General features: G+C 37.5%; 3 protein-coding genes across 8 annotated transcripts; 2 read left to right on the plus strand and 1 right to left on the minus strand.

Annotated features, from left to right (window-relative positions):
* Nucleotides 1-451: 451 nt before the first annotated feature.
* Nucleotides 452-12,313, plus strand: nlrp12l (NLR family pyrin domain containing 12-like). 4 transcript variants are annotated; one of them, XM_065285450.2, is made up of 13 exons: nt 452-510; nt 2,102-2,231; nt 2,453-2,608; nt 2,691-4,469; nt 6,117-6,290; nt 6,386-6,559; nt 7,853-8,026; nt 8,246-8,419; nt 8,495-8,668; nt 8,916-9,089; nt 10,452-10,625; nt 10,775-10,948; nt 11,036-12,313. In XM_065285450.2, exons 3-13 carry the CDS (start codon nt 2,532-2,534, stop codon nt 11,043-11,045), a joined length of 3,258 nt encoding a protein of 1,085 aa, XP_065141522.1. In that variant the 5' UTR covers nt 452-510; nt 2,102-2,231; nt 2,453-2,531; the 3' UTR covers nt 11,046-12,313. The 4 variants fall into 4 exon arrangements, with proteins under 4 accessions (XP_065141522.1, XP_065141523.1, XP_065141524.1 ...); XM_065285451.2 differs by lacking the exon at nt 11,036-12,313 and having other exon boundaries at nt 10,775-10,952; XM_065285452.1 differs by lacking the exons at nt 2,102-2,231; nt 2,453-2,608.
* A 135-nt stretch (nt 12,314-12,448) lies between these two features.
* On the minus strand, nt 12,449-14,602 carry armc1l (armadillo repeat containing 1, like). 2 transcript variants are annotated; one of them, XM_065285456.1, is made up of 7 exons: nt 14,534-14,602; nt 14,034-14,198; nt 13,855-13,946; nt 13,519-13,705; nt 13,311-13,427; nt 13,132-13,206; nt 12,449-13,045 (listed from the first exon to the last, which is right to left on the minus strand). In XM_065285456.1, exons 2-7 carry the CDS (start codon nt 14,184-14,186, stop codon nt 12,854-12,856), a joined length of 816 nt encoding a protein of 271 aa, XP_065141528.1. In that variant the 5' UTR covers nt 14,187-14,198; nt 14,534-14,602; the 3' UTR covers nt 12,449-12,853. The 2 variants fall into 2 exon arrangements, with proteins under 2 accessions (XP_065141528.1, XP_065141529.1); XM_065285457.1 differs by having other exon boundaries at nt 14,546-14,587.
* Nucleotides 14,603-14,671: 69 nt separating this feature from the next.
* mtfr2 (mitochondrial fission regulator 2) lies at nt 14,672-22,938 on the plus strand. 2 transcript variants are annotated; one of them, XM_065285455.2, is made up of 8 exons: nt 14,672-14,747; nt 15,069-15,231; nt 15,345-15,449; nt 15,926-16,050; nt 17,577-17,794; nt 17,998-18,274; nt 19,467-19,650; nt 21,120-22,938. In XM_065285455.2, the coding sequence occupies exons 2-8, from the start codon at nt 15,160-15,162 to the stop codon at nt 21,162-21,164; spliced, it is 1,026 nt and encodes a 341-aa protein (XP_065141527.1). In that variant the 5' UTR covers nt 14,672-14,747; nt 15,069-15,159; the 3' UTR covers nt 21,165-22,938. The 2 variants fall into 2 exon arrangements, with proteins under 2 accessions (XP_065141527.1, XP_065141526.1); XM_065285454.2 differs by having other exon boundaries at nt 14,722-14,761.
* The last annotated feature ends 3,250 nt before the right edge of the window (nt 22,939-26,188 follow it).

Genomic DNA, 26,188 nt, shown 5'->3' on the forward strand with positions numbered 1-26,188 from the left:
CTTCATGATAACATTCTGCCTGTCTGACTAAACTTCTCAGATTTCATAGGGACATCCTTTTGAGCCAGCTACGCAGCGTTTGGACTTCAACGTTTCGACTTCATGCGGCACTGCGCAGGCCGATCATCAAGGTACCGCGAGAGCAAATCGAGAAGCGTGAGATATCGAAATTTCGCGATGCCCTGACGTCATACGACGATCGATCTGCGCATCGACGATCAAACGCAACTGAAAGGATCACACCAAATATATAATATTAAAATATAGCAGTGTCGTTTCCACCATATAACTACATTAAATGATGCATACCCAAAATTTTAATTAGTGTCCAATCAATATGACATATGAGGTTTTGGGGATCAGGGGTCTGCCCAGTGCCCACCGCCAACATCGCCATCTGCAAGCACCTGAACGGGCACCGCCCCTTTTGATGACGTGCCTATGATTTCTGGCAACAGTGAAATGACTGAAGCGAAACTAAAGAGAACTGGATCTAGTCTTAAGATGTTTGTAAGTAGTATCCATAGTTTTTAAACATTGTGATGTGAACTGGACGTTTTCAATGATATTTTACGATTTATAAAATATATAACTTACATTTTAGTGTTATGAAATTTTTAAAATGTTGGTTAGGATAATGTTTTTGAGAAAGATCTGTTTATGGTAGGCTATTGTATTAATGATCAGAAATGACTCAAGGCTCTTACATTTCTAATGTAAGGCTACTTTCCTAATACGTTTACTTCAAGAAAGTATTATAGGCTATTCTATCTGTTTTTTTTTACTATATAGGCTATTTGACTAACCAGGTTATGTTTATCTTTTAATAAAATATCACATATAATCTAATCTCTGGTATTATAATCAATACGATATTTAGACACCCTAATAATTTATTTCAACAGGTATTGTTGTGCAGAAATGAGGAGTATGATCTTATTAAAGCAGTGTGTAGAAAGTTGAAACTGCCTTACTAATTGGGTGTGTCATTAGTAACAGGTTGTCTTATTGTCTTGGTGAGGTGGTGAAAACATGATATACTCAACATGCTTTTTAACTTTTTCAAACTGTGGATATTTTGTCTCAGAATCTCACAGCATCAAATCCATTGAATAGAATATGATTAGGTATACAGTCAATGTTTATAACTTTTTGACATGTAGACATTCCAAAAATTCATGCTTTGGATAAAAGCGTCAGCTAAATGAATAAGTAAGTCATGATAATATAAATCACAGCCCCTCCAGTGTGAAGAATTATGTGGCTGTTAAAAAAATAAAGAGTGTTGTATTACTACTATCATAAAACAGTTTATCCAGATTAGCCAAATAAACAGTGTCCTTAAATACCCCTTTCCTTTATTCAGACTAAACCAAACAAAATGTGAAGAAACTTCCTGATTTCTAAGTTCCTCATTCTGTTGCTGAATTTTGCAAAACTGGAAAATTAATGTTAACAAACATTATTGTAAATCTCAGTATACTTTTAGTCTTCTGACATATTCTTAAATTTGATTAGAAAGTGGACTGTGTCTTAAGACGCAAAGAAATGTCGATGATTATAGGAGTTTATAATTGTAATGCACTAATGTGTTTTTTATTTTAAAATGGTTATTTCTAGTCTGGGTCAAATTTTTGTTTGTTAATCTCCTGTGGTTGTGTCCAGGTGTGTCTTGTTTACAAATGAATTCTTTAAATATTTAATGTTTTCTTGTCTTTTCTCTGGTTTTGGTTACCACTGCTTTTTAACAAGTCTTGTCTTTGAAGCCTTAGTCTAGTATTATTTATTCTCCATATTATCTTATTCTTGAACTAAATAAAGAACTGCACTCACATTACTCACAACTGAGGCTATAAAATGCCACAATTTAAAGCGAGCCCAGTGGTTTATCTGTTCTTTCTCTTCCTCAAAAACATATTTCCTATTGAAACAGGAAGTTGAATTATACAACAAACACTTATTTTGCTATTCCTTTTAGTAGCGCATTTAGACACGTGTCTCCAAAACCTGTCTGTTCTGTTCTATATCTTTCATCTATAGACATGTTAGTGGGTATATTACTGAAGTGTAATGTTTAATAATCATATGTGTGTGTATGCAGGTTTAAGCTGTTGATGACATCACTGATAATTCAACTAATACAAATGTGAATATGTGCTCTACATTTTTACTGAGTCTACTGGATTTATGCACATACTACTTGGGAGCTCAATGGAAAGAAATCTATGCTTGTATGTTGCATGTCACATTTTGACATCATGATTTAATTGAAAAAACAAAAGTTTTAACAAGTACCAGTTGACACACTGATTTAACTTCCTTTTACAATAACAAGATGCAACACCTATAGTCTTAGTATAGTCTTAGCATCCTTAAAAATGATAAAAATGACATTCATTTGCACCCTAAATAATTCCAATTGAAAAAACAAATATTCTTGTTTGTTTTTCAGGTAGACCATTTGAGATCATATTTATTTGCTGCATGCAGTTTGATAAATATCCAACACATTTTTAAGCAGATCAAGCCAAATGATTCGTAAAAATAGTGAAGCATCGATGACCGAACCAATCGCTTTCCATATTGGAAATTGGACCGATGAGCAATTGTAAGACAAGGTTTATGATAACGTCTCTTGATTTCATGTTTGCATGAGAGTTCATAATTTCCTTATTTATGTCTGTTTATAGGTATCACAATGATATTGACACATCAATCCATTTCAGCTCCGCCATGGAGCAACAAAAAGAATACAAATCGAGGCTAAAAGAAAAATTTCTGTGTTTTCAACATGACTTGTCCAGACAAACTCATCCCAAGTTGCTAAATGACATCTTTACAGAGCTTTACATCACCGAGGGGGAAAGTGATGATGTCAATAAAGAGCACGAAGTGAGACAGATCGAAACTGCTTTGAGGAGACAAACCACAGTTGACGTTCCAGTCAAATGCAATGACATTTTCAAACACTCACCAAATGAAACAACCAGATCCATCAAATGTGTGCTGACAAAGGGAGTGGCTGGCATCGGTAAAACAGTCTCGGTGCAGAAATTCATCCTGGATTGGGCAGAAGGAAAAGCAAATCAAGATATTGAATTCATTTACCCACTTCCATTTCGGGAACTAAACCTAATGAGAGGGAAACAGTTTAGCTTAGTTGAGCTTCTCCAACACTTCCAAATGGGAGGAGATGTTCACGAAAGGCAAAAGGTACTCCTTATCTTTGACGGTTTGGATGAATGTCGCTTTCCTCTGGACTTCCAGAATAACGGAAGACTCCGTAATCCCAAAGAGCCGGCCTCTATTGACGTTTTGCTGACAAATCTTATCAATAAGATCCTGCTTCCCGATGCCCTCCTCTGGATAACATCTCGACCAGCAGCAGCCAATCAGATTCCACTCGAGTATATTGACTTAGTGACTGAGGTTCGAGGGTTTAATGATCCACAGAAAGAGGAGTACCTGTACAAGAGCATCAGTGATAAACATCTTGCTGGCAGAATCATCACACACCTGAAGTCATCCCGAAGTCTGTACATCATGTGCCATATCCCGGTCTTCTGTCTGCTTTCTGCGACCGTCCTCGAGAGGATGATAAATGTAGCAGAGGATGGAGAAATCCCCAGGACACTTACTCAAATGTACACACACTTTCTTCTCATCCAAACCAGAACCAAACACACAAGATACTCTAAAGATTACAAGCCAAGCCCGAATGATGAAGATATGATTTTAAAACTAGGCAAACTAGCTTTCCAACAGCTAGAAAAGGGAAATTTGATATTTTACGAAGAAGATCTGACGGCTTGTGGTATTGATGTGATGGAGGCTGTGGTCTACTCGGGTGTCTGCTCACAAATCTTCAGAGAGGAATCTGCACTGACCCAAAATAAAGTATACTGCTTTATCCATCTGAGCATTCAAGAGTTCTTGGCAGCCGTGTACGTGTATTTCATGTTTAAGATCAACCGTAAGAATGTTCTCGATCACGATGCAACTGAGACAACTTTGTTCGATTTGCATAAGAGTGCCATCGACCAGGCCCTGCAGAGCGAGACCGGACACCTGGATCTTTTCCTCCGTTTCCTGCTGGGCCTATCGTTGGAGTCCAATCAAAGCCTTTTACAAGGCCTAGTATCTCAAGCTGGCTGCAGAACATCTAACGGCATAGAGACGACAGTGGAATACATCAAGAAGATGATAGAGGACACCTCGTTGCCAGAAAAGTCCATCAATCTCTTTCACTGTTTGAATGAACTGAACGAACTGTCTTTGGTTAGAGAAGTTCAGCGGTTCCTGAGCTCGGGACATTTTTCAAAACTTTCCCCCGCGCAATGGTCTGCCATGGTTTTTGTGCTATTGACATCGGAGGAGAAGCTGGATGTTTTTGACTTAAAGAAGTATATTAGATCAGATGAAGGTCTCATCAGATTGCTGCCGGTGGTCAAAGCTTCAGAATCTGCTCTGTGAGTTTTAAACTTGTTTTTTTTCACTCTAGCATACACCTTGCATATAGACAACTGCAATTTACAGTACTGTGCAAAAGTCTTAGGCCATCATTTAATTTGTTATGTCCATATATGGTCATTTCTCTGGGTTTTTATTAGAATACAAAAATGTTTGTGCAGTATTAAAAACAAAAAAAATTGAAAACAGTGACTTGTATTTAGTGTGACCATTCCTTACATTTGAGCAATATCAGGAATCCACAGGCTCTCTTAAAGTCCCCATGAAATGAAAACTCATCATTTCTATTTTTAGCAGAATACTGCAATTTAAAAAAACACCATGTTACCTCTTAAACTTTCAGAATCTAAAAATGTACTTCCTCTCTCTCTGTCGATCGTTCTTGGATGAGGTCGGTTTGATGGCTTGGGGAGAGCATCTGTTAACCCCTTCCCGTAAAAAAAAAAAGCTGAGACAGCTTAAAAATGAGACAGTCTTGATTTTTTAAAATTGAGAAGCATTCAATTGATGTGTGGTTTGTTAGGATACAACAATGTCTGTCTGAGATACAACTACTTGAAAATCTGGAATCTGAGGGTGCAAAAATATCAAAATATTGAGAAAATTGCCTTGGCAGAAACAAATTCCTTGGCAACTGCATCCACTTACAAAAATAAAAATTTTGTATATTGACGGTAGGACATTTACCAAATATTTTCATGGAACATGATCTTTACATAATATCTTAATGATTTTTGGAAAAAATAAAAATCTAAAATTTTGAGACACAATGTGTGCCTATTGCTAAAAATATAATCGTGTGACTTTAGACTGGTTTTGTGGTCCAGGGTCACCTGTGAGGTACCAATATTTTTCTGTGAAGTACTAATTGAAGCACTAATATGAACTCTTCAGGTACACATGTAGCCTGCTTTTAGAAAGGGTACCACCCCAGTCCATCTTTTATCTCTTTATTCTGAGAGTGCACTTCCCTGTTAATCTGCTTCAAACTCCATTTCTGAATGAAACACCCACTTTCCTAGATCTAGTCAATTCACAGCGCAAACACAAGCCATGCCCAATGCTTTCCTTGTTTGTTGTTTCACTCAGAAATACGTCATACAGAAGTTAATCATGACTTTCTGTTCACCTAAATGAACCTAATTTCGTATTCTATACTAATCATTTCACAATTTAAAGGGATAGTTCACCAAAAAATTAAAATTCTGTCATCATTTTCTCACTCTCATGTTGTTCTAAACATGTATGCAATTTTTTTTACTGATAAACACAAAAGAAGATATTTTGAGAAAAGTTTGTAACCATACCTTTCGTGGACCCCATTTACTTCCATAGTATTCTTTTATCCTGCTATGGAAGTGAATGGGGTCCACGAACGGTTTGGTTACAAACATTTCTCAAAATATCTTTCTTCGTGTTTATCAGAACAAAGAAATTTATGCGGGTTTGTAACAACATGAGAGTGAGTAAATGATGACAGAATTTTCATTTTTGGGTGAACTATCCCTTTAAGACATTTGCACAGTAATATACATCTGCCAAACACTATGATCCACCGTGACTTAAAGTGCAGTGTAAGGGAATACATTATAAAAAGTATTGCCTATTCTGGCCTTCGAAACCAAATTGTCCATATTTTATTCTAGACTGGATAACTGTGGACTTACCATGAGATGTTGCAGAGCTCTTGCCTCTACTGTGAGCTCAAGCACTTCAAATGTACGAGTGCTGGATCTGTGCAGTAACTCCATAGAGGACAAAGGCCTGGAGCTTTTGACAGCTGGACTGAAGAATGCGCAGTGTAAATTAGAGGAACTAAGGTAAACTCTTTTACAGTCACAAAATCCTTTTAACACTACATCTTTAACATTTGTGAAAGTTCAGGAATGCATTTGATATGTGCTTGTTTCCACAGACTGTCATACTGTAGAATCACAACACGAGGCTGCTCTGTTCTGCAGTCGGCACTGCTTCCAAACCTTCCAAATCTTCGAGCACTGGACCTGAGTGAAAACAGTCTCCGAGAAGCAGGAATTGGGATTTTGGCCAGTTACTTGGGAAATCCAGACTGTAAGCTTGAGATACTAAGGTAGGCAAACTTATGGAAGTGCATTAAAGGGGACATTTTATAAGCCTTTTTAATATGTAAACAAATCTTTGGTGGCTCCAGAGTGCGTATGTGAAGTTCTAGCTCAAAACACCCCACAGATAATTTATTATAGCATGTTAAAACTGCCACTTTGTAGTTGTGAGCAAAAATTTGCTGTTTTTGGGTGTGTCCTTTAAAATCCAAATGAGCAGATCTCTGCACTAATGGTGCTTTTCCATTGCATAGTACCCCACGGTTTAGTTTAGTTTGGGTCGGGTCAGCTCACCTCACTTTGGCGTGGTTAGCTTTTCCATCGAGTTTAGTATCACTTCGTAGTGGGAGGGATTATAGGCGTGTCGTTATATTTACGCTGCCTACTGCTGTGACATCATACACGTGAGAGCGTTGTTGTACATTCCCATACATTCATTTATTTCTCAGTCTGCCACAAAATTAAAATTGGCCACCACAAATAGATGTTTGCACATCGCGTTTATAACTACCTCTATCTCATATGATAGTTTCTGTTCAAACACCCGACCCGTGGCGTCAGTCGACAGCGCTCCGCTGAGCCTCATTCAAGTTGCATATAAGCATATATAATGCGGACGTGCACGTCGCGAATGTGCCGCCACAAACTGCAAGTCTGGAAAAAACTGTTATGGTGTCCTGGATTCTCAACCTGCGGATGTTTTTCATCGCTAAAAGGGTGTTTGGAAACTTATAGCAGAACACAGATAACAACATGTTTGCTTGAGACAGCGCAAGCTAGCAGTAAGCTAAAGCTAATATTTACATTATAGCGATGACGTGACGATTCTCTCAGACCAATCAGTGATCTACAGTGTTTTCGCGTCACGTTTGGTATCAGCTCGGGTCGCTTGGAACCCCAACCGAGGTGGTACGAAAAAAAGTATCGGGCACTACGTACTGCACCCAATGGAAAAGCTCCCAAAAGTAAACTGACCAGACCCAAACTAAACTAAACCGTGGGGTACTATGCAATGGAAAAGCGCCATAAATGGCTTGGATAGTGCAGCTTAAGGGCCAGTATAATCCCCTTCTGACATCACAAGAGGAGCCATATTTCAATTACCTTTTTTCCCACATGCTTCCAGAGAATGGTTTACCAAAACTAAGTTACTGGGTTGTTCTTTTACACATTTTTTTATAAAAGTCAGATTTTCATGATATGAAATTTTCATGATATGTCCCCTTTAAAACAGAACAACAATAATAAATGCAGAAATGCATGTTTTGTATTCATAATCACATGTGACTGATTACTCATAGACTCAAGGACTGCAGAGTCACTCCCAAAGGCAGCTTTGCAATTGCATCGGCCCTGCAGGCCAACCCGTGTCACTTGAGAGAACTTGATCTCCACTGGAATAACCCAGGAGATGACGGAGTAGAGAAGTTTTCTGCTGTGATTGAACATTCACTCTCCAAACTCGAAACACTTTGGTGAGGATCTCCTTTTTATGGGAATTCAGACTTTTTATCCTAAGTGACAGTACCCTCAAGGTATGCATTTTGCATCAGTGTATATTCCCTGAGAATTGAACATGTGACCTTTGCACTGCTAACACAATGCTTTACTAAATGAGACGCAAAAACACTGATAAATGTTCACTAGTTTTGTTTCATGGCTTCACAGGATTTCTTTAAATCTTCTAACTTTAGGTTAAGTTATGGTTTGCTCACTGAGAAGACATGCCAGGCTTTGGCTTTAGCCCTGATGTCCAACTTCTCTACTCTGAAAGCTGTAGATCTAAGCGGCAATGCAATATATGATACTGGTATTAAAAAGCTCTCAAATGGGCTTAGAAGCCCAAATTGTCAGCTGGCTATTTTGAGGTACGGGTTTAAAATTTCTGTTTAGATCATAGTGACACATGATCATATCCTAAAATATACTTTCTGTGTTTTCAGGTTGGCATCGTGTGAGATCACAGAGATGGGTATTGGTGACCTGGCTTCTGCACTGACATTAAATCCTGATTCAATAAGAGAGCTGGACCTTAGACAAAACCTTATAAAAGATTCTGGTCTTACAAGACTCTCTGAAGTGCTGGAAAATTCCCACTGTAGGCTAGAGACGCTGCGGTGAGCAAAACTGGAACTTTGAGAATATAAAATTTTTTGCAGTTGGACCTCTTTAAATTAAATAGGTTTATACATTTGGCAAATGCTTGTCTGTCCATAGTGCATAATTTCAGACTGTACAGTTTTTCTCTGGAATACGACCCCATGACCTTCACACTGCTAATGTAATGCTCTACCAGTTGAGCTATTGGAACACAAAATATACAGGATGAAAACCTAAACACTTGATAAACATTTTTCTCAACAGTTTAGGGGACAGTGGAGTCACAAAGGAAGGTTGTGCTGTTCTCGCAGCTGCTCTTAATTCAAATCCTTCATATCTGATAGAGCTGGACCTGAGTGATAATAATCTGACAGATACAGGGCTGAAGCTCCTCTTTCCAGTGCTGAGGAATCACAGAAGCAAAATAATGAAGTTAATGTAAGTTCTGTATAAAATGTTTTTTTTTATTACATATCAAAATATTCGATGTACAGGTGCTGGTCATATAAATAGAATATCATCAAAAAGTTGATTTATTTCACAAATTCCATTCAAAAAGTGAAACTTGTATATTATATTCATTCATTACACACAGACTGATATATTTCAAATGTTTATTTCTCTTAATTTTGATGATTATAACTGACAACTAAGGAAAATCCCAAATTCAGTATCTCAGAAAATTAGAATATTGTGAAAAGGCTCAATTTTAAAGACCCTTGGTGCCACAAACTAATCAGCTAATTAACTCAAAACACCTGCAATGGCCTTTAAACGGTCTCTCAGTCTAGTTCTGTAGGCTACACAATCATGGGGAAGACTGCTGACTTGACAGTTGTCCAAAAGATGACCATTGACACCTTGCACAAGGAGGGCAAAACACAAAAGGTCATTGCAAAAGAGGCTGTCCAAGCACATTAATAGAGAGGCGAAGGGAAGGAAAAGATATGGCAGCAAAAAGTGTACAAGCAATGGGGATTAACCGCACCCTGGAGAGGATTGTGAAACAAAACCCATTCAAAAACATGGGGGAGATTGACAAAGAGTGGACTGCAGCTGAAGTCAGTGTTTCAAGAACCACTCCGCACAGATGTATGCAAGACCTGGGTTTCAGCTGTCGCATTCCTTGTGTCAAGCCACTCTTGAACAAGCGACAGACAGCATCGCGCCTGGGCTAAAGACAAAAAGGACTGGACTTCATGCTTTCTGCTCCTGACCAACTTTATGGAGATGCAGATTTAATTTTCCAACAGGATTGGCACCTGCACACAGTGCCAAAGCTACCAGTACCTGGTTTAAGGACCATGGTATCCCTGTTCTTAATTGGCCAGCAAACTCGCCTGACCTTAACCCCATAGAAAATGTATGGGGATTGTGAAGAGGAAGATGTGATATGCCAGACCCATCAATGCAGAAGAGCTGAAGGCCACTATCAGAGCAACCTGGGCTCTCATAACACCTGAGCAGTGCCACAGACTGATCGACTCCATGCCACGTCGCATTGCTGGAGTAATTCAGGCTAAAGGAGCCCCATATACTTTTGCTCATACTTTTCAGTTGGCCAAGATTTCAAAAAATCCTCTCTTTTTATTGGTCTTTAGTTATTTAATTTTCTGAGATACTGGGATTTTCCTTAGTTGTTAGTTATAATCATCCAAATTAAAAGAAATACAAATTTGAAATATAAAACAAGTTTCACTTTTTGAATGGAATTAGTGAAATAAATAAACTTTTTGATGATATTCTAATTATACCAAAAGCACCTGTAATGTAGGATATCTTCCTTGTGTTTCTTATCAGTTTGAGTCAGTGCGGTTTGACTATGGACTGTTGTGATTTCCTGGCTACGACTCTTGGAGAAAGATCCTCAAATCTAAGAGAACTCAACTTGGGAGGAAATAATCTGCAAGATCTGGGGGTAAAACGCCTTTGTGCTGGATTGGAAAATCTACAATGTCAACTAGAAATTTTGAGGTAACTTTCCATATCTTAAATTAAAGATGGCATGAAAACAGTTACACATTACATTGAACTGCTGTGACGTTGTATTAGATACTTTTCTTGAAATTTAGATTTAGTCGATATTCATTTCAGAAGATGTTTCTATAATTTTTTCTTTATAGTCTATGTAACTGTGGCGTCACAGGGGAAGCTTGCAAAGTCTTAGCCTTTGCACTGAAATCTGATCACTCAGTTTTAACAGAGCTGGACCTGAGTGAAAACAATCTCACAGACTCAGCCGTCAGACCGTTATCTGTTCTGTTGGACAATCCAGACTGTAAACTTGAGAAAATTGTGTAAGTTGAATAAACTCTTCAAATATTTAGATAAATCCTTGCTTTGTTGATATTGCTGTATTTAATACTTGTATTCTTTCTTTCTAGTTTGTTTTAATGAACAGATCTGTGGTTACCACAGCATGCATCAACATTTGATGAAAGTGTAGCAGATTGCTGCCATACCCCTCAACACAGGAATCGTAACCTGTGACTGTGTTTACTTGTTTGTACATATTTAGATGATTAAACATTATTTTATATAGATTATTCCTAAATTTATAACAATTTATAATATTCCACCATTACATATTCAAAGCAGCAAATGAATGTTAACATCTGGTATTCCTGGTTTTAAAGTAACAGATCTGCATTTATTTTAAAAGCTAATTTGTTACAGTGGTGCCAATTTAAAGGAAAACAACACAATTTTTCAATATTTTACTATGTTCTTACCTCAACTTAAACAAATTAATACATACCTATCTTTTCTCAATGCATGCACTTTCAATCTTTGTACAGCACCTCGTGAATGTGTTAGCATTTAGCCTGGCCCTATTCATTCCTATGGCTCCAAACAGTGAAGAATTTAGAAGCCACCAAACAATTCCATGTTTTCCCTATTTAAAGACTGTTACATGAGTAGTTACACGAGTAAGTATGGTGTCACAAAATAAAATGTTTGTTTGTATCTTAAGGAATGAATAGGGCTAGGCTAAATGTTAACACTTTCAAGAAACGCTGTACAAAAAAAGTGCATGCATTGAAAAAAGATAGGTATGTATTAATTCATCTAAGTTTAGGTAAGAACATAGTAAAATATTGAAAAACTGTGGTGTTATCCTTTAAGAAAGTGAAAGGTGGTTAGAGGCGATTCATTAGATATACTGTCAACACTACTCACTTTCTGTTGTTGTGTGTGTGTGTATATATAAATGTATTCAATATTTCTTCAGTGTTGGTATGATTATTTTGTTCCTACACTGGATTTTTTTACACTTTAGTCATATAATTTGTGCAAGACTGAACAAGTAAAATGAGTAATTATTTACTCCTAGATCTTATGTTGTTACTTGCAGTATTATGTTCCTGTAAGACAGGAACTGTAAGGTCAACTCAGTTGTATTTGATTTCACTACCCATTTTAAACATATCACATGTTTCTTACAGGTGTGGTAAGAGAGTTAAATAATTACTTTATCTACTTTAAGGTCAATACCCATGTTTTTTTTTTTATGTAGCTTTACAGGCTAAATAAGAGTTGAATTAAATTGTCATTATCAAATAAATCATTTATTCTATTACAAACTATTTTTCAAAATAGTCCTGTAAAACCACAAGTTGCTTATTGTATGAATAAACTTTGAATTATGTAACAAAAATAAATCTGCATTGAGTCACAATTTTCTTTTGTGCATACTATTATAATATTGAAATTTAATCTAAAATAATCCAGGATTTGTTTTTTTCCTAACCTTTATTTTACACAATCATTTTTTTTGTTCAAAAGGTTTTCATTTTCTTACGATGCAAGTAAACGTCACTTTCCACTTAAAACACACCAAAATACAATTATTTACATAAAAGTTCAAAGGAAATACAACATATAAACTTGACAAAACAGGAACAGACAAAAAAGTGAAATAGCGGAGGAAATGAAAGCCCCATTTTGGTGAAATAATAAATTCTACAACAATGAACAGCTTTCTACAGAGTTGTTGTACAGCTGGCATTTCATGCACCACGTTGAAGCATGTTTAATGTAACATGCATGTTCAGTAAAACTGAATGATGCTTTTAGTGGCTTGAAAAAAAGCACATTTTCCAGTTCCTCTTTCCACTGTGCTTAAGTTCGGATCAAGTTGCTCTTAAAACAGTTAAGGTCCAAACAGGAAGAGCTGGCTATGGGTATGTTTTATGTAGGCATTACCAGTAGAAGGTTTTAGTGAGGAAACTAGCTGCTGTATTCAGCCAGCTTCCACCGGCGTCCTGTTTAGCACCAGTACGAGAAATGGCGCGGTCCAGCTCTTTCTCGGGACTCTCCTCCTCTGGTAAGTAATCTGGCAGGTGATGATTCTCTTCTACCTTTGCACCAGAAGTGCTGAGTGGGATGAGAACCTGTAGCAAATGATTTATTTTATTAAAATTATTAAGTTTATTATTAAGTTAACATTTCTGAAACAATTAGCAGCAGCCACACCCACCTCTTCTCCACTTTCATTTTTCACCACTTGTTGAGCTGAAAGCACCTTTGTGGAAGCAATGGCAGTGGCCAGACTCTGGAAGAGATTTGTTTATCAATTATTATTAATTTTTCTTCTTTTAGTAAAGTTCACATTCTCCTTACAGAAAGTAGAATATGGTGTATCGAAGCAGCATGTACCTCAGTGGGCAAATCAGCACGAATTCGGACGGTGCATCTCTTTACAGCCATCTGGAATGTGAAGCTGATGACACCCTTAACCTTCAAAAGTGCCTCTTCGCACACACCTCTCTGATCCTGTCAACAACACAAGATGTGGTTTTAACTATATGATTTAAACAGAATTTATCACAAATGCTAATACGTGAAAGCATCACGTGGCACCTACCGCCCCATCCAAGCCTTGTATATGAAGAGTGACTGATTTTGCTTTCTTGTTGGTGCTGTTGATGAAGAACTGCGGTTTGTTTTTCTTCAGCTGTTGATTTGGAGTCTGAAAAGCCTGTCTCTGTGTTCTAGCGCTCAACACGTCATGCACCTCTTTTGCGAGGTCTGTAATTTCGGTCATGTTAGTCCTTCAGATAGTATAAAATAGGAAACAACCGGAATGCAACAACTGTTATGTTTGGAGAACATGATTTTGTGAGACTACATTTTGTTGAACTTATAAACATAAAATTAAGTTAGATGATTTCTTCTTCATCATCATCATCATCACACACACCTGTCCATCAGTGTCTTCAGGCTCACCATCATGCCAAGCTCATTTTTCATAGTGTTGATGTTTTGGGGTAATTCAGCCAGGTACCTCAGAGTCTGGGGAGACGGCACATTTTGAGATAAGCGTTATTTTATTAACATATAAACAGATTACATATTGTGCATTGACCAACATCTGTGTACCTGCAGGGTGGCAAAAACCACTTGAGAGTCTTTATGGTCTAGAAAAAGCACTAGTCCTGGAAGGCAGCCCTGGTCCTGAACAATCGTCTCCCGATTCTGTGGTTCCGATGCCAAGTCCCGCAGCTGCGTGACTACAGACAAGGCGTCCATCATGTTTGCGGATATCTAAGAATAGGGAGAAACAGAGGAAGACTTAAAACACTCTATATTGCACTATTAATAATTCACAATATCAAATGTTGTTGTCTAACTACATTTAACAGTTAATTCAATGCATTATTGTATAAAAGCTGTTAGCATCAACCCAGTTCCTCATACAGAAGCGCTGTTATTAGCATGCTAGCTATTACGTTTGATTCAGGTCAAGTTTCGGGGCAATTTACAGCTTTAAAGTTGTAGAATAATATATTACTATCGTGTAAAACCTTCTAACAGATAACTAACAAAGGAGTTGTGACTTATATCGTGACAAAGTTTGATAAAATAAAAAATACACTCACCCCAAAACTCACCAATTTACAGCGCACGCTCAAAATACAAAATTTCCCACTGCCTCAGGTCCAACAAAATGATTGGTCGACGGGCTCTGACGAAGATTCTAAATCCCCGAATGTGATTGGCTACAGACACCGGTTCTTCTTTCTGGGCCAATCGCAAACGTTCTCATTCAAAGAGCTTTATTTGAGTTTTCGCACGGAAAGCGTGTTACGGAAGGTAAGGTGGATAAGGTGTGTTTATTTGTCGTTTTTATATGTATAAATAAATGACGATTTGACGTAACAATGTATATGTGATGCAATATATGTTTAAAACTAAGCAGCACTTATGCTGCGTATGTGTTAGACATATTTGTATATGTTAAGAACTTAATGGTAGGACAGTGACTAGCGTTTGTTTTAGTGATACTTGTAACAATGTCTGATACAGTAGCAGATTATTATTTTTAAAAGCAACTTTTTGCATATTTAAAATGATAACATATAATAACGCATTTTTAGCAGGTTTGAATTGAATGCAGATGATTTGATCCCTTAGGTCACGTGACGACTGGAGTTTGCTGCAGTCTGTGTGTGTGTTTCTGTTGTCAGCAGAAATCCAGTGTGGATAACACACAAGGATACAGTCAATGTCTTTGCTGGAGGACATCGCTGATTTGCTGAGATGTGTACTAGAATACTTTGGAGTCCCGGCTGACATGGTAAAATGATTAAGGATTTAATTTGATGATGCACAGACATTATTTTATTATTTGCAAAAAAATGTGTTTTAGCCCTTTAGATTGAAGTTACTAATGCATGCTGTGTGTTGCAGTTGGTTCCGGTATGGGACAGTACTCAGTGTGGACAGTACCGCAGCATTGTTCGAATGATTGGGACAAACCTTCCCCTCTCTCCTTATCCCCGTCTGCGCTTTCAGGTTACTAGACAAACTATCAAAGTGTCAATAATCAGCCACAGTGTTTTGCCATGCATGGGTTTTTTATATAGTGTGGTCGAAAATTATGAAAACTTTTTTACATTGATATATAGAGATTATTATCATTACAAAGTATATTGTGTTGGTGTTTTCCCTGCATGATTTGTTGTAAAGACATCTCCTGGATTCATTATCAGAAGTATACACATATTTTGTACGCATGAATTCAGGTCAATGTCACACATTTGCTTTTACTGATTAGGATTATGAATATTTCGCGACACTATTTTTACTTGCATCCCAGATTTTTTATGCCACCTTTTGGACCTCATTGTATAAGCTCATTTTGTAACAGTATATGCTTACATAAAGGCCATTACATGCATGTAATCACTTGGTCTTAAGTAGGGAAGCACTTGAAAGTATGTGTACAGATTTTGAACTAAGTGCACCATAATGACTTCTGACTCTTTCAGATTCCTTTGCAGACATTCAATACACATGGCCACATTGATGTTTCAGTAGACGCTCCAGCTATTCCTACATTAGCTGATGTGCTTTGGCTGGTGGAAGATGAGGGGGAGATCCACACTAAATTCAGGTACTTTACTCTTAAGGATATTATTGAGTTTTTAATTGCTCACTGAACAACACCAGTCTCTGTAAAGCCCTTTTCACACACAGACTAAGGAAAATACGTCCAGGATTCGCTCAGGAACGTTAGAAATTTTTTTTTCATTCACACTGACAATGATTTTCTGGAATCTGTGCGTGCATTCACACAGATACCCTAAAGATCTTGTAAAGACACGTGACGTATTTAACTCTTTCACCGCCAGCGTTTTTAAAAAAAGTTGCCAGCCAGCGCCAGCGTTTTTCATGATTTTCACCAAAGTTTAATGCCTTCCAGAAAATGTTCTTCTTTAAATATATAAACATACACCAAATGAAAGAACAGACCCTCTGCTTTCAAACAAAAAAAAACGTTTCATCCTACCTTTAGTGGTTCTTTTGCAATCAGCTTTTGAATATGGGTAGGTTTCTGCAAAAACACCACATTTTGAGCAAAAAGCAGAGATAATTCCATTTTTGTGACGGACTTTTCATAGACTTCCCATTCAGAGCGATCTTTAAAACAGACACGGACATGCAGCTGCTTGCCATAGGGCAATACTTCCGGGTTTAAAAAGTTCCGGAAGTATTGCACCTGGTGGATAATAGCGGTATTGCGGAAAGACGGAAAATCTCGTCATTGGCGGGGAAGCGTTTTCTCTTAATTGATGAGATATCTCGTCAATGGCGGGGAAAGAGTTAAAGGGATAGTTCACCCAAAAATGAAAATATTGTCATTAATGACTCACCCTCGTTCCAAACTTGTAAGACCTCCGTTCATTTTTGGAAACACGGTTTAAGATGTTTTATATTTAGTCTGAGAGTTTGTTGACCCTTCATTAAAAATCTATGTACGGTATACTGTCCATGTCCAGAAAGGTTATAAAAACATCAAAGTAGTCCATGGGACATCAGTGGGTCAGTAAGAATGTGTTGAAGCATCGAAAATACATTTTGGTCCAAAAATAACAACAATTTTGACAGCTTTATTCAGCATTGTCTTCTCTTCCGCTTCTGTTGTGAAGCGCATAAAGTCACGTGACTGCAGTGACGCGTGTGCCGTGTTATCCTCAGACATGTTTGCAAAGTTTTTTTTCCAAACTTACAGCGTGCGTCTCCCTTAGACTGTAAATTAAGTCTGGTCTCACAAAAAAAAACAGCTGGGGCGCACCTGATAACACATAATCCGCGTCGTACGTCATTGCAGTCACATGATACTTTTGTGAATGATACAGCAATGTAACTAGGTCCTCTTTATAAGAGCGATCCCAAAACTTTTACAGGACATGTTTGTGTTCACACAGAAGCCTCTGCCAATTTTTCGAAAATGTTCTGGGACCAAAGTGCTGTGTGAATGAGGTTTAAGTCTACTGTATAAGTAAAGTCAAAAAACTTTATTGTTATTTAAACCATATATAGTGTGCACACAGTTTTCAGGTTCTGTGTTTTAAAAGTCACATATCAATTTATACCAATTTTGTGGAGAAATGTCCTGATTCCATGTTTATATTGCAGGAATGCTGTCCCTCTTAGGAATCACTGTGTACAGCAAGGCTTTGAGATTCCCTCAGTGAGATCTGAACGGCCATTGCCTGTGTCCGTGCATGCTGAGAGAGGAGGCAGGGTGTTAGGACAGAGCACCCAACCAGAAGCCCTGCAGAAGATCTCTGCTCTGGAGGAGGAGCTTCAAAAACTGCGAGCACAGATTGCAATGATAGTCATTGCTCCAACAGGTACTATTCACTCCAGTACTCTTATCTTTCATCGCTGTTGCTGCCAGCAAAGATATCGGATTGTATAGTATAGGTGTGAATTATTTATTAATATGGATTACAATTAAATGGAGTTCATTATAGTGTATATAGACCTCAATATTTCTGTTCCCTTCATACCTAAATCTGTAACTCATTTGTCTCATGCCCCGTTCCTCTTCCAGCTGACACCAGTACCCCATGCTCTACACCTCTACGACCTCCTATCCTCACTTCAACTCCTGTGTGTCCTCCTCCGCCCCCTCCACCCCCACCTCCTCCTATGGCTGTGGGCAGCTCCATGGAGGTGTCTGTGACGGAGGTGATCCGACAGAGACAGGCAGCGAAAAGAGGAAAGGCAGAGCAGATAGAGCCCCGTGTGGGTGTGGCACCTGCTGCTCTGCCATCCATGTTGGAGGTGTTGAGAGACATTAATCACGTCAAACTGCGTTCGGTGGAGAGGTATGCATGTAAATGATTTGAATTAGATTTTTTATTTACTTGCATTAATGCATTTGTCAGATTTCTTTATGTGAAGCGACTTGCAAGCTAAAGGGTTCCCAGGGGTCTTTGAATTCCTTGAAAGTTTGTGAATCTGGGGAAAAAATTCAAAGCCCTGGGAAGTTTTTGAAAATATACATACATAGATACAGGTCATTGAAAGTGCTTGAATCTATTTGATGCAAGAAGTTTTCTGGAAAAAAAATCCATATTATTCCCTGTGTTGTGTATGATAATATCATAAAATAAAATAGAAAATTAAACACGTGCTTAACTGTTCTCTTTAAATGCTTATATCTTCAGTATGCGAATGTTGATTAAAACCAAAATGCTTTTTTGCATAGTTGTGTTTGACACATGAAAACGTTTCGGGTTACGTATGTAACTATTGTTCCCTGAGAAGGGAACGAGACGCTGCGTCTCCCTTGCCATACTTCCTGCGTCCCTGTTACGCCGTCTTTGGCAATATTTCAGATAGCGATATACTTCCTGGCTCTCGCGTCATCCTGTCTTTGTCGTTAAGCCTCACCATTGGTTGAATTTGATATACACATCCAGACGCACTTCCCCTGGAGGTGTCACTGCAGTGACAAAGCGCGAGTTCCTTCAAAAGGGAACTGTAACAGTGTATCTTAAAAGGTAACACGATGTAACCTTGCCCTCACTTGAAATGTGTCCCCACATTTAGTCCTTGAATTTGAGGGTATTGAACCTGGAAAGTCCTTGAAAGGTCCTTGAATTTGAAGTTAACTAAGGTTTGGGAACCCTGGTTATACATTTGATCAGTATGTGTGCTTCCTGTGGAGATTGAACCCATGACCTTTGCCCTGGGAATGCAATGCTCTACCATTTGAGCTACAGGATTATCTACTTAAGCTTAAAAGTTTTTTTTTTTGTTAAATACTGTAAGAATAGACTATATACATTTTGAAAAAGTGATGTGACTGGCAAGTATGGTAACATTTACAGCATTTAACCCTGTATTAAAGTCTCTCGCTTTAACCATCAGGCAATGACTGCCCTCTAAATAAAATTAAATCGAAAGCTATCAGTCAGTCGGCCAATGACATCAATATTTGTTATTAAAGGGTGTTGTAAGGGTCTATCACCCCTGAGGATGTTGGTTTATTATAATGTTATTCTGTGTGTTTAGATCTCCAGGTGGAACACCAGTAAGAAGACGGAGGAGTAAAGGTGTAGCGTGTGCGTCCGACCCAGCGGCTCTCATCGCCGAAGCACTGAAACGAAAATTTGCACACAGACAGAGAGACGATTCGTTTGGCAAAGAGAACCGCTCAGCTGAACTTTCTCCATTCAGCAGTCCAGACACACCCAAAGTAAGTGCTTTCTATTTACACTATTGACAGAAGTAGGGATGGGACGATAAATGCCAATGCGCACTAATAATACCTGGCCAATGCCGATTCTGATTTATCGGCCCATCCCTAGACAGAAGTAAAATAAAGATGGTTGGGATTAGGGCTGGGCAATAATTCGATAACGATAATTTTACCGATATAAACTTTTTCGATAAAACGATAAGGACAGTTCGATAAGTGATCGATAATGTTTAAGCACTGTGCGTAATGTTGCGCGAGCACTTCCGGATGCGGCACGCGCTCTTGGTTTACAATCAGAGTGACAGTCAGACTTGAAGCAGTGGAAGATGAGGCAAGTTATTCATTTATTAGTAGAGACCTATGATTTTCGCGATGCGGATAACGCGGACGGAATCACGGAATCCAAATGCGCGGAAACATTTTCTTGTGTGTAATGTTGGACGCGCAAACAGGGTTCGTCAAACATAGCAGACACAGGTGCGTGCAGTATACTTTACTTTCATTCAGCGTCCGCCTTGCGCACGCACACGTCCGCCCAGCTTTAAAAGTATATTTACAGGACATTCACAAATTCAGGAAACTGAGGAAAAGCAGCAGATCCACCACTGCAGTGAATATAGTGTTTGGGTATGTGCGCTGCCACAGCAAAGTGACACCCTTGACATCCATTTATCAGCGTGTATAGCTCGTATATGTATAACACACGCGTGATCACTGAACTAAGTTTTCTTTCTTGTTTAAGTGAACATAAACAGCTGTTACTCAGTATATTGAAACTTAAAGCAGTCTGTCTTGGGTCTTAAAGGGACAGTAGTCTGCTGCTTTTGTGTCAGAAATGTGTTGATTTCATAACAAATAGATTTACATTTAATACAGATGCATTAAAACAAGATTTTAGTTTTTGTATTTGTCATGTTCTGAATAAAAAGTAGTTTAAAACCATTATTAACTGTCTGGTTTTTACAATTTTCATTCAGGAGCAAAAATCTGCCTTTAAATTTGACAGGAGTAAAGATTTGTTATTTATCATGATAATTATCGATATCGACTGATATGGAAAACATTTTCTCGATAATTTTTTGAGTCATATCGCCCAGCCCTAGTTGGGATTACTGTGTGTCAGACATGTAAACGGTTCTGATGGCAAGAAAGAGCTTCAATTTTGGGCATTGTCAGTTCAATTGCATTTCTCATTTGTAACATAGGAGGAAACTTGACTGTCGAGTAATTTTATAATGCTAATGTTGACCAGCAGAGGGCAATATTTCCTCACTCACAGAGTCTAAAACCATGTTGAAAAAATGTGCACATTGGCCACCTCAGCACGAGGTCAGGGTTTGGCTGTTATGCCATTTATGCTACACTCTTATGCTACGAGGGTATTTCCTGGAAAAAAAATTTATTCAAATTTGTGCAAGCTTGATATTTTGCTATGAGGGTGACTTTAGTGTTGTGTTGGTTTTCAGATCTTCCATCACACCAGACGCAGCCAGGGACGCATTCACCTTTGACCCTTGACCTTAAAGTTTCCTGGGATCACACTTGTGATGGACTTTTGTATCAGAGGGATTTTTCCTCTACTTGGGTTGCACTGTTTCTTTCCCTAGTCCTTAATTTCTCTCTATAAATTTTACTCTCCAAACCTGGACATCTACCGGTGAACACTGTGCGTGTTTTGGAGCAAAGAGGTGTCATTTTATGCAGGCGTCATATTTTTTTTAATTATTCAGATTTTATTTGTAAATATTTTTCTCAAAGGACTTATACATGTTAATTGTGAATGTCAAAGGTTAATAGCAGCGATGCAGGATGTCATAACAAGCCACCATAATTCAGTTTTGCTGATCTATGCAATGCAGCTGTGCTTTTTGTGTTTTTATATACTGATAACTTTACTTGAAGCTTAGACTAACAAAGGTTATCTGCGTAACAGTTTTCATAACAGTGAACTTCACGTTTGAAGATTAGATAAACGGTACCTGTTGCCACGGGTGTTTGTTCATTCGTCTATTTCTCTTCCTTTAGTGCTAATGCTCTCAAAAGCAATAAAGAAATGCTAAGCTTTGATCAGAATCATCTTTATCGCCAAGTACTGTGTTTACATGTATAAGGAGTATTTTGCTGTTCTGGTGCTTAAAGGGAAAGTTCACCCAAAAATAAAATTTCAATGAATGGTCATCATTTTCTCAACCACAAGTTGTTACAAACATATACATATTTTTGTTCTGTTGAACACAAGGGAAGATATTTTGAGCAATGTTTTTAACCAAAAAATTTTGTAGCACCATTGACTTCCATAGTATTTTTTCTGTCTATAGAAGTCAATGGTGCTTCTGCTTGCAGGTTTGGAACAACTTCATTTTTGGGTGAACTATACCTTTAACAATAATATTTATAATGCTTTATATGCTTTTGAAAATCAGAATTGATTGAACGCTTAAAAATAAACCAAGTAAATATTTTTTATAAGTTTTTAAATACCGTGCACCCTGACCCAGTAACCTGTATTCACTGTTTACACTGTTGTTGTCTGTCCCGGTGTGTATGTAGGTGGATGCTTGTTTGATGGAATAATTGCAATGTGTTGCATCTGTTTGTTGTGTCTATAACCCACATCCTTTCAATTACTAAAGGTTATCATGGAGAGGATACAATGGTCTACCGAGGCAGGAAATGGTTACACGCTAAAAATCTGATTGATCCTTTGCTTCCGTAAGACGTGTTATGATGTTTGTCTGACAGGAGGGCGTGCGGAGTGGAATGTTGTAGTGTACCGTCAACCTCACTGCTAAATCTGGCGTATGCCTTCTATTTTTGCTTATCTTTAGAAATGCACCTGCGCTAATGAACTAAATTGGATGCCCCCACCTTTCCGTAATGCAAATGTTTGTTTGTTCCTGAGTTCGACAAAAGAATTTGAATAATAATGGTGGTGCCTTTTACATTTATTTTTAATACCACACACAAAATCTCCCTAAATATTGCTGTGTCCCAGTAAACCTCACTATGTCTACTGTATGTGATGGCCAAAAGGTGGCTACTGGTGATACAGGGAGACCTGTTTGTGTGAAAAATGGAAGACAAGGTCAAAATTTGAGTCACTGCAATTTTGTTTTTTGGGAAATCACTTACTTAGGATTGTGTATTTAGTAAAAAACATTGCTGACATTTTATTTTCCCAGTTAAATTTGATTACATTTATGTGGAAAGTCAAGTCTTTTAACTTTAATTGTGCTCCATATTTTGTATATTTTGAAATCTATTTCAAAATTTACAAAAAAAGGACAAAACATATTTTTGATTAAATATATAATATTTTTACATTTATGTTTACAAAACTATATATTTTCACCAATATATTTTGGCAATTTTTTGTATATTTTGAATTCTATTTAAAAATAGGAAATATATTCAGGTCGCACTGGAAAAAAAGTTTTTCAACTTTAAAAATATACTTTATAAAATAAGATTGTATTTAGCATATATTTAAAATATATTTTGGCCAAGAATATGTATATGTATCCATATGTATGGTAAAATTAGAAATGTATGTGTTTGCCCTTGACACAATAAAAAAAAGTAATTTGAAAAGATAATGTTTTAGGTATAGATATATTTTTGCTGTGGTCAATAACTCACAAGTGTGGTCTATCAATACCAGGTGTAATTTTGAACAAATGAAAATAGACTTCATTATAATTAAACTTTTTAAATATAAGTTGCGCATTGTTACTTTTGACCCTGTCAGCTGGGACGAAAGTAACACACAGGTGGGTCAAAAGTAACACAACAGAACAAGATATATAGATTTTTGTGTTACACTTGTTTTTAGTAAATATACATGAATATGACCTTGTTAATATGTAACTGCAAACATATTTTGTCATTTATCTTTGCAAAAAATAACGAAATTACATTTTCACTTAAAATAGTATATGTAATATACATTTTCAACATAATGCAACAAGTGTTCCTTTCGTCCCGACAGGAACTCCTGACATTTAAACCCGATTTAGTTTTATTTTGAAAAACTTGGAGAAGACAAACTTTTATCATGGTTGAAAACAGCTTTCCGGACCTACATGCGCAAAACCGTGACGAAATAACGCGATATTTAACAGCTCTGTCAAGGATTGCGTACTAAAGACGCTGCATAGTTTGAAATGAAAATCGCTTCAGGGTTCTCCCCTACATTTAGACACCTGTATATAATTTTCAAATTCAAAAATATATATAGCATATATTTAAAACTTATTTTTGGCTCTTTACAACAAACTTTGCTGTGGCTTTTACCGTCTAATGCATTGTATATAAAAAAATCCCAGCATGGTTTCATCAGACTCGAGTAAGCTATGCTGCTGGTCCGAAGGTAACTTCCGGTCTGTATGTGTTTTATCTGTGTTGCTCGTGGCTAAACTGACCTCTGGAACAAATGCATTGTCGAAAATAAAATCTTTTGGTATCCTAAAGATGAGAGGAGATGAGCATAGATCATCGCTGTGAAGAGAGCTTTGGCACTGTACATTCATTTTACACAGTCTGTAACATAAACTCAGTGTAAAGTTGATATGCATTAGATATGATATCTGAACTAAGGTCTGATAACAAACTTTTGCTTGTTATCAAAAACAATCTACTCTAAAAGGACTCTATTGTTATTGATTCTAAGCAGAAGTCTACCAGAAGTTTTGTTTAGCCCACAAAAGCTGTTTGTTTAAATTTTTAATGCAAAAACAGTCTTATAGACTTGTTTTACCATATTCATCACAGTATAGTAATGTCAGTCATCTGTCTCTCTATGGATAGATACCTAAGATGAAGACCTGTCTGAATAAATGACTAAATGAGCCACTAGAGGGCGCTTGAGTAATGAGGACGTCATCTTCATTCTAAAGAAATAAACCAGCTGCAAAAAACAGTGTTGAACAGGACCACTTTATAGTACGGAGAAAAGAAAAAGGCTGTGCAATGCAAAGATGGGACAAGATTAGAAAAATAAAAAGAGGGTGAGGTCCTAAAGGTTCACGAGTTAGTTTTAAATTTGCATTCTTGTATGAACTCATTTGCAATGCAAAATCGACCCAAAGATTTAAAGGAACGCTAAAATGTGATTGGCTTTTAACTTGGTCACATGACACAGTCTTTGTTCACTTTTTTGACATTTACCTATTTACCTGGGAGGAGAACAATTCCTCAAGGGGGGTTTGTGAATATCAACTTGCAGATTTTGCGTGTGTGTATGTGGACTCTCTTAGATGTGTTTTGTTTTAACCAAAGGTCAAATTAGGACCTGAACCTGAAGCCTATTAAAATTTATTATTATTATTATTATTATTATTATTATTATTATAGCGGACTAACACTATTCAATTGACGTCTCTACACGTCAGCTGATATCAATTTTGCCTTATTGTTAAAAGATCAAGCTCACACTACACGCGAGTTTTAGCAGGTGGCGGAAGTTACATGTTTAATCTTATTGGAAATAATCTGTTTTTATGTGTGCATGCTAAACAGGAATTGTTTACACCCAAAACAAAGCCCCTCGAGGCCCATTGCGACTGGTACGGCCGCATCTGCACTGGGAGGATTTAGTCAGTGTCTGCCACAACATACAGTGTGACGTAGATTAAGTCAACAAGGTCATCCACGGAGTGTGCACGCATCCAAATTTTTGCAACCGCCCGTGTTTTCTGCGCATGTGTCGTCACTAAGTAGCGTTGCTGACTTAAAATCATGGGAATATTCTGTAAAAGGCAAGTATGCTTGACTGTGCGAGTCGTAACAACAGGTGGAAATAAGAAGCGTGCCCTCGGTCTAAGCAGCTGTACTTTGTGGAGAAGGCAATCCCAGAATGCATTGCAATGATGGTGGGAAAGGCGAGAAAATGTCAATTTTAAATCTATAGATAATAGCTAAATAGATAATTGTATTATGTAGTTGTAATATACCAATTTTAAATTAATAATATTAGTCAAAATGTGTATTTGTGTTTGCTATGAGGATTGTGTATGGCTGCTTATGTAGGTAGTCGATGGGAACGCGGCTTTATAACCGTGTTCATTTCGCATAGCTGCACCTGCATAATAACAGCATTTCCTTATAATTAAAAAGTATTTTTTATATTCACATACACACTGTTTTTCTTGTTTCTATCTTATGTGTGTGTGCGTAACCTCTTTTCTGGCTCATACTTGGTACTTTCCCAGTGAGAGTCACTTGAGTTCTTAAATGAGTCAATGATTCTGGTAAATAAAGGGTTAATCTTTCATAGCCCCATCTTTTTCTCTCTCTCTCTCTCTCTCTTCCTCTCTTTATCTTCCTGCCCTCTTTTTTTCTTTTTGTTTCTTTTAGTGTGTTGTGTCTTGCCATTTTATGTGGACATCTATACACTGCAAAATTCATCAAGCACACAGGTTGTTTTATTTATGGATAGTGGTTTTATGTTGAAATAGTTTGCGCTTTTCACAATCTCATGTATTTTTTATTAGCCCCCATAAACAGAGGAAAGCACACCTGTCGCTCACCTGCTCTT

This window comes from Paramisgurnus dabryanus, chromosome 21, assembly GCF_030506205.2.
Source record: "Paramisgurnus dabryanus chromosome 21, PD_genome_1.1, whole genome shotgun sequence".
Taxonomy (NCBI): domain Eukaryota; kingdom Metazoa; phylum Chordata; class Actinopteri; order Cypriniformes; family Cobitidae; genus Paramisgurnus; species Paramisgurnus dabryanus.